General features: G+C 57.6%; 1 protein-coding gene across 22 annotated transcripts in view; it reads right to left on the bottom strand.

Moving 5' to 3' along the window:
- Positions 1-3008: 3008 nt before the first annotated feature.
- ADGRG1 (adhesion G protein-coupled receptor G1) overlaps positions 3009-7781 on the bottom strand; it is a 44579-nt gene continuing 39806 nt past the window's right edge. For all 22 annotated transcript variants that reach the window (XM_054455039.2, XM_054455046.2, XM_054455043.1 and 19 more), the window contains 3 exons: positions 7143-7251; positions 6073-6341; positions 3009-4587 (listed from right to left, as the gene is read on the bottom strand). In XM_054455039.2, the coding sequence (XP_054311014.1) occupies positions 4457-4587; positions 6073-6341; positions 7143-7251 (509 nt within the window). In that variant the 3' untranslated portion in view covers positions 3009-4456. The remainder of the gene's footprint in view (positions 4588-6072; positions 6342-7142; positions 7252-7781) is intronic.

Raw genomic sequence — 7781 nt, 5'->3', positions numbered from 1 at the left:
CCTGGCTCAGAGCAGATCCCTGGGAACTGTGATGAGCACAGGCTTTGGAGTCAGGCGCACCTATTCAGACCCCTCCTCTCACAAGCTGGGAGCCTCTCTGAGCCTCAGTTTCCTCCTCTGTAAAGTGAAGATGGCAATGGCGCTGCCTCCTAAGGCTGTATCAGGGTTTGATGAGACCTGCAACAAGCTGGGCACAGAGCCTGGCTCTGGGCGTGAGGACGAAGACCGGGATGGTACCTATGGCTTAAACCAGGCTGGAGGGCGTGGGAGGAGAGCAGGAGCTGACCCTGCAGCCTGAGCTTCCCCCACCAGCCTGGATAACAGGATGGACCCAGAGGCAGGGTAGCGGGAAGACAGGAGTGCAGCCCCGGGGGCTGGTCAGGCCTGGGCTGACATCCGTCCTGGCCACTTCCTGGCTGGGTGACCTTGCACGCACTGTCTGTCACCCTGAGCCTCCCGAGGTGTGTGATGAACTCATGGATGACGCAGGAGGAGCTGCTTGTGTCCATTACATCGTTTCTGATCATCAGAGCTGTGAAATTGTTGTCTTCACACCCCAACTGGTCACTGATCGGGTGGGAGGTGGGGGTGGCAAACACGCCTGGGCTTCAGCCTAAAGGAATTGGGGCGCCAGCCACTCGGGCCAACTCTGGAGGCCCCACGGATGCACTGTGCATGAGGCCATGGCCACTTGGAGATTGGAAGGTGAAGGGCATCCCGCCAAGGTGTGTGGTTGCTGGCATCCCCCTCTGGCCCACGGGGCTGGCACTAGCCCTACTCAGCCTTGGGATCGAACTGGGGAGCCGCTCGGCCCCTGCTGGCCTCCATTTCCCCTTCCTCTCACTCAGTGTCTCCTGCTGAGCCCTCTGGGTCTGGGAAGGGGTAGGGAGGGGATGTCAGGGTCACTCATGGTGTAGAAGCAGGTGGGAATTCAGCATGGAGCAGCAGGTCAGAGCCCAGGGCTTCCTGAGCCCCAAAAACTTCCTCTGCAGGCGAAGGCAGATGAATGGCTGGGCCTGCCACTGCTCCACACCCGGCCAGCCTTCTCCTGGAAGATCTGCAGACCTCCCTCCCAGCTGCAGGTGAGGGTGAGGTGGGGCAGTGGACTTGGATGTGCTGGGCCCATCGCTGGAGCCCCATCCTGGCACCTGGGCCCTCAGAGAGGCTCACAGTTACCAGTGTGTGAAGGAGGGCCTGGGGGTGAGCAGACTGAGACTCCGAGCACCCAGCCCACCTGGGAAGTGGGCGGAGGGGGTGTGGTGCGGGGGAAGGTCAGGCAGGGCTGGAAGGAGGGCCACCTTTTCCTATGGCCCCTTCCCTGAAAGGCCCCCTGGGGACCAGGGACTAGCCTGGAGCCACGCACAGAACCCTGAGACCGCCCCCCCCAACCCCAGGGCCAACAAAACAGTAGTGTCCCTTCCTGCCACCTCCTGCCCCAGCTTCTCCCAATGGCTCCAGTGGGCAGGGCCTCAAGTCCTCCAGCGAGACCCAGCCAGCATTCAGCCCTCAGCTGCTCCAATCCATTTCCCAAGCTAAAGGGATGTTTCCAGATGCAGGCCTGGCCACATGCTGGCAGAAAGGGCGATCCCACTGTCCAAAGCCCCACAGCCTGGGAAAGTGCATGATAAGAACCATCAGGGGAAAAGGATCAGCATGGAACTGTTGGTGCCCTGTCCAGGGCCTACCTGAGAAGGTGAGACCCAAACCAAGACCCCTCCCCACTACCTGAACTAGCCTCAGATGCAGTAACCAGATGTTTGAGAAGCAGGAGAATTGTGGAGGAATGGGGCTGGGTCATTTCCCTCCCTTCTGGAAGATGGGGGGAGTTGCCTCAACCCCCACCCCAGGACCTAGCCCAGCCATGGGGCTCTGAGAGACCCCCTCACGGAGACCTAGAAGCCTGTAAGGAGGGAAGCTGGCTGTGATCCCCCTGGGTTGCCCAATCCGGACACCTGGGTAGGGGAGGCTTGGGAAGATTTGGCCTCTGTCCTTTGGAGCTGGGGGGCATAAGAGGAGCCCCCCACCTGCAGAAAGGTGGGGACGGAGGTCAGTGGAGGGAGCGGAGGGAGTGGAGGGAGTGAGTGGAGGGAGGGCTGGGAGAGCAGCAGGGCACAGGGTTTCTTGGTCCCTGCAGGTCCCAAGATCCCACATTCACGCCCCTCAGAGGGCACTGCCAGTCTAGGCCTGGCTGCCTCACACCCACCCTGTCCAATCCAAGGCCCTGAGCCTCTTCCCCTGCTGGGCATCCCCCTAGAGTGGCCAGGGGAGGAGGGAGGAGCTGGCAGAAGGGAGAGAGTGGGCTGTGGGCCTTGGGGAGGGCTTTGGCTGCACTGGGACCTCTTACCTGAACACAGTAGCAATGATCCGTTGCAACTGCTCTCATCACAGGGGAGATGAGAACCTGCGTGATCTGCCTCACCTGGGCCTTAGGAGGGGGAGGAGAGATTGATTTGGTGGAACAAGGTTAAAGGCAGGGATGGGAGAGAAGTCCAGTGATTTAATTCTTGCAGCCCACCTGCTGCAGAGTGGTCAGTAAACTGGTTGCATAAATCCCAGGACCAGGCAGCTTTTGACTGTAATCTCTTGGGCCAGATAATGTTTTGGATTCGCCAAAATTTTAAAACCAGGGGATTTCAAACCACAGTCTGGATCTCCCATTTCTCATAAAAGGCAGGTGGTCTGGCTACAGGGGCCCTCATCCCTGCAAGGCAGTGACCAGCTGGAGCTGATGAGCAGCCACCCACTAAACATGGGGTTGGGAGTCTCCAGTTCGCCACAGACCCCACCACTCCCTATTGCCTCCCCAGCACAGACACCAAGTTGCCATTTATCTTCCCCTTTGCCCTGGTTGATGAGGTTTCCAGCAGTCGATTTTTTTTTTCTTCACACACAGCCCTCTTCTCTCTTTCATGTTTCCTGATTGGCCCCAAGGTATTTGTATCAGTGACTCTTTCAATAGAAGCACAGGAAAAAGCTCAGAAGGAAATGACTCAAAATGCTTACGCCAGTTTGTTACGTGATAACAACAGCTGATTTTTATTTTTCTTCTTGATTCTCTTCTACAGTTTCCAAATTCTCTACAATGAACATGTACTTCTTTTTAATATCAAAAGACAAAAGAATTGGTACGTAAAAAGAACATCCTTCCCATCTTCAAGGTCAAGATTAAACGCTGACTCCTGCAAGAAGTCTTCCAGGATTCCCAGCCAGGAATGATGGTTCCCTGTCCCTGTAGCTCCAGGAGCTCTTGCTTCACGCATGCCTCAGATACCAGACTGAATGTTGGCAGGGGGAGTGACCAGGTCGGTCATCTGTGTCCCTACCACCTAGCACAGGTCAGCAATCTACCCGTGTGTGTTTGTTGGACAGAATTAACCATGATGGGCGGCCAAGGGTGCCTGGAGCTATTTGCAGGGGCTTGGAGAGGACCTCTTAGGAGAGTGTCAGGCTCTAGGCCAGTGTCACCAGAGGAGGTCAGTCTCAGTCCTTGGAGTGCGGGGATGGAAACCAGATGGGACTGGCATGGTCCACAGTTCTTGCCACAAGAGGGCTTCAGGAGAGGCTGAGGACCCCTCTGAGGCATGTGCTTGGTCAGGGTGAGCAAGGGCAATGCAGCTCATACAAAGGCCCAGATGGACAGAGGGACCTAGCCCAGCCCAGGCATTGGTACCGAGCCTGGGTCAGGGGCAGGCCAAGGCTTGTGCAGTAGACAAACATTTACAGCAGACACCAGGCAGCTCCTGGAAACCACTCCCCGAAAAACAGCATTGGAATCGGGGACCCCAAGCTGTGAACAAAGGAGCAAAGAGGCCCTGGGAGAGGAGGAGAACCCCAGGGAAGATGGAGGGGGGGCTGGGGGGCTGAGGGAGGGAGGGGGCCTGGGCTCAGAGGTAGGCGAGCTGCTGCTGTGCTCCTGGCAAAGGGCCTCTCCTCTGCCAGGGCTCCGGCCCTGAAGGTCTGCCCTGGGCCCCATCCGACCTGGGTGCCACCTGAGGTTAAAATGACAGAGGATGCAGAGTGCCCTCAGGGTGACCACAAGAGACAGAGCAACTGGAGCCACATTTCTGTCCCAGGCAGGGGCACAGGATTAAGGATGTGCCAGACCCTCAAGATCCAAGGCCTGGCCCCCAGCAATGAGGGCTGGGCCCAGGGGTTGTAAGGAGAGACCAGGCCTCCACCTGGGTTGGGACAGTTGTGGGGACAGTCCCCTAGGCAGCATGGCGGCGTGCTTCTGAGTCCCGTGGGAGCTGAGTGAGAGCCGAGTAGTCCCCAAGGCCAATTCAAAAGCCCAGCCTGGGATTCCGTCCACCATGGTAACAGCCCATCTCTCCATGGTTGCTGGGCCTTCCGAAGTCTGCAGCTGACTGGCCTGGGGCTGGGCGTGGCTCAGGGGCCACAGGCAGTGTGCGATGAGGCCGCATCTCTGCTTCATCACACGGGCAGGTGGGCTGGAGGCCTAGATACGGCTGGACGAGGTGCTGCCCGAGCTGATGGGGAGCCTGGCGCTGTCTGAGTTGCTCTTCAGAGGGGAGGGGCCACCCCGGGCCTGCAGCCGCATGGACCAGTACCAGATGAAGATGAGGAAGCCTGCAGGTGGTGAGGGCATAGGGTCAGCAGGTGGGGGAGCCCCGCCCCATCCCTCCTCCACCCTCCCTAGCCACTGTGACTTGGGTCTGCCCCACCTCCCCACAGTGTTTGCCAAGCACGTGCTGTTGGGCACCCATGAGACCCAATGAGCACCTCCTATGAGCCGGGCACTGTGCTAAGTCCCCGTGTGGCCTCTTACTGTCACAAGCTTCCTGCAGGCCCCTCCTATTCATTACTATTCTCTTTTGTAAACAAGGAAACTGAGGCCCAGGAGGCTCAGGTAAGGGGACGTGGCTGAGCCAGGGCTCAAACAGTGGTGAACAGGCTCTGAAGTCCACCCACTTAAGCACTGTGTGATTTTGCACCCCTCAAATTAATAGCACTATGATGTATCCACAGCTCAGTAAATGTCTGTGTGAATGTATGGGCCTCACAATCCTGAGTCCCCTCATCTCACAGGCAGGAATGAAGGCTTGAACATTAAATAACCGAAATTTGGTACCATCTCCCCACCACCAACTCCCAACTCCCATTCTAGGGTGACCCTGTATGGGAGGCTGGCCTTGACCCCCATGAGAGCCCCTGGGCCTGGCCATACAACCCCCTTCCATTCTGCACGACCAGGAACAGAGGGGTGTGCATGCGTGTGTGTGCACCTGAATGTACACACACAGGTACATGCACAGAAAGGGACCCTGTTGGCATCAAGCCAGAGCTCTCACGACCCTGCCCTGGGATCCCACCTCTCCACCCCTGACCCGCTGCCATCTGGCCACACTCTCCCTTACTGTCCTTCCTACACACAACCGGCTCCAACCTCAGGATCTTTGCTCTTGCCTCTCCCTCCGCCTGGAGCTTCCTTCCCCTAGACCACGGCTCCTGATCATATCATGTGCACGTGACCCCTCGGGCATTTGTGAAAATGCAGATTCTGATGTGGCAGGGCCCGGGTGGCCCAGAGGCTGCGTTTCCAAAAAGCTCCTAACAGCCCTGCTGCTGCTGGTCTGTGGACCACACCTGGAGTAGGGAGGCCCCCCATCTCTCCATGGGGGGGATCCTTCTCTTGTCTTCACACGTCTCCCATCCAGAGAGGCCTCCCTGGCCACCCTTCTTAGGGTGTCCCCCACCCCAGCCTAGGCCCTGTGCAGCACGTGCTCACGACGACATCCCTACTATCTGGGACCACCTTTGATGGCTACACGCTTGCCTGCTGATGCTCAGTCTTCCCCACTAGAGCTGAGTTCCACGAGAACAAGGCCCACACCCAACCAGCTCAGCCATAGCCCTGTGGCTTAACACAGGGCCTGCACATAGTAGGTGCTCAATCAAGATTTGTCGACTGTGGCCTGGATGTCCCCATTTTATGAATGGGATGACTGAGGCCCAGAGAAGGGAAGTCTTCAGGTTCCCTGGGTGATCTCTTCCCTGCCTCTTGCTCCATGTGTAGACACCCTGCCTGGGCCAAGGGACAGGTCTTCTCCTTACCTTGGAAGGAGGTGATGATGCTGAAAAGGTAGAGGACGACAAGCTGGAAGGTGCCAGAAGCAAAGGAGAAGAAGATCAAGGCCCAGGGCAGGCCAAGGACCAGGCTGAGGCCCAGCAGTGTCAGCACATGCGACCACTTCTGGGTGTGGGGACGCAGCCGCAGGATCTGCACCACCATGGTGCCTAGCATGGCCATGTTGAACAGAAACACCAGGCTGAAGAGGCCCAGGTTGGTGACGTAGCTGACCAGGGAGTCCCGGATCCAGCACCTGCGGGCAAGGGCAGGAGGGCTCAGTGTGTGGCCAGCACGGGCAGCATTTCCTGGGCTGTGGTTGTCACGTTTGTTTTCAGGATTATCCACTGTTTACAGCAAGTGCTGCTCGTTTTCTATTTACAGTGTTGATGTAATTTTAAAAATACGTTTGAGTTAACAAGTCAGACTGTTTAAAGGAAAATATTAAGTAAGTAATAATATAGATGGTACAAAAGTGAGGCAGAAATCACTGGGTCACAATGTAAAGAGCTGAAAATTTCAAACCCACTAAGCCAATGGGAAAGATTCCTTCCCAGCCTGGAGCTCAGGAACCCTGGCTTCCAGTTTGGGTTCAGGGGATCCACAGGCAGGGCCACTGCCAGCCTGGGTGAATCGGGTGGGTAGAGAAGGACAGGACTTCAACCCCACTCATCCTCTGCCTTCGAACAGCACACAAGCCCTCAGTGTGGCCAAGAGCGGATCTCTTCCTTCCCTGAGCCTCTGTCTTCCCATCTGCATGGGGAGACAGAGAGGTGCTGCTGAGGAATGTGGTGAGGCTCATCTGCTCCAACCCATACCCCCATTCGTGCACGAGGAAACCGAGGCTCAGAGAAGGGCCGGGGCCTGTGAGTGGTAGATCCAGGCCTTTTCTCACCCTCCATGACTCTTAGACCAGTGCTCCAGCCACTGCCAGGCCAGTTCCTCGAGGAGACTGGAACCCAGGTGTCCCCTGGCCAGCATGAGCTGGGCCCGGGCTGCACTCTGGCCTCTGTGCCCAGAGACCCACCTCTTGCCCCCACTGCACACAGCCACTCACATGGAAGGGTAGATGACGCTCTCTGGAGTCCTATGCACAGCCAAGATGATGGGGCCATAGTTGTCCACATCCACCAGGGCCACCAGCGTCACGAGAAAGATGGGGAAGCCTGAGGATGGCAATGCATGTTGCTCCACTTCCCGCTCTCTGAGGCCTGCCCCTTCCCTGCTGGCCTCAGGGAGTCTGGAGGGCAAGGGCCCCTCTGAAGTGTGGGCTCCTGAAGCCCACCCAGCCCCATCTGGTGAGGAAGTTCCCCCAAGTTTGGACCCTCCCCTTCCCCATTCCAGTATCGGTTTCCTATGAGGGGAAGCACTCTCCTCCAACCTCAGCCCTGCCCTTCGTCACCCTGGGGGCGCCTGGGAGACAGGCCTGTGGGTCTTTGCTGCAGGGCTGGATGTCACAGGGGAGATGGGAGGAGCAGACAGCTTAGGAGGGACAGCAAGAGTTCTGCCATCAGGGGACATCTGCACTGGGCTTTGACCTCGCCTATTCGGTGGAGATTAGAAGCTCCCTAGAAGGGGCTGCCCACCTCCAAACACAAAGTCCTGACACAGAGATACCTCCAAAGGAATTTCATGCAAATGGGGGAATGGACAAAGAAGGGGCCCAATGGCAAACCCACGAAGAGCAGCAAGCTGG

This window comes from Pongo pygmaeus, chromosome 18, assembly GCF_028885625.2.
Source record: "Pongo pygmaeus isolate AG05252 chromosome 18, NHGRI_mPonPyg2-v2.0_pri, whole genome shotgun sequence".
Lineage (NCBI taxonomy): Eukaryota > Metazoa > Chordata > Mammalia > Primates > Hominidae > Pongo > Pongo pygmaeus.
The sequence above is the reverse complement of the archived record's forward strand: the minus strand, read 5'-3'. Positions and strand labels throughout refer to the sequence as shown.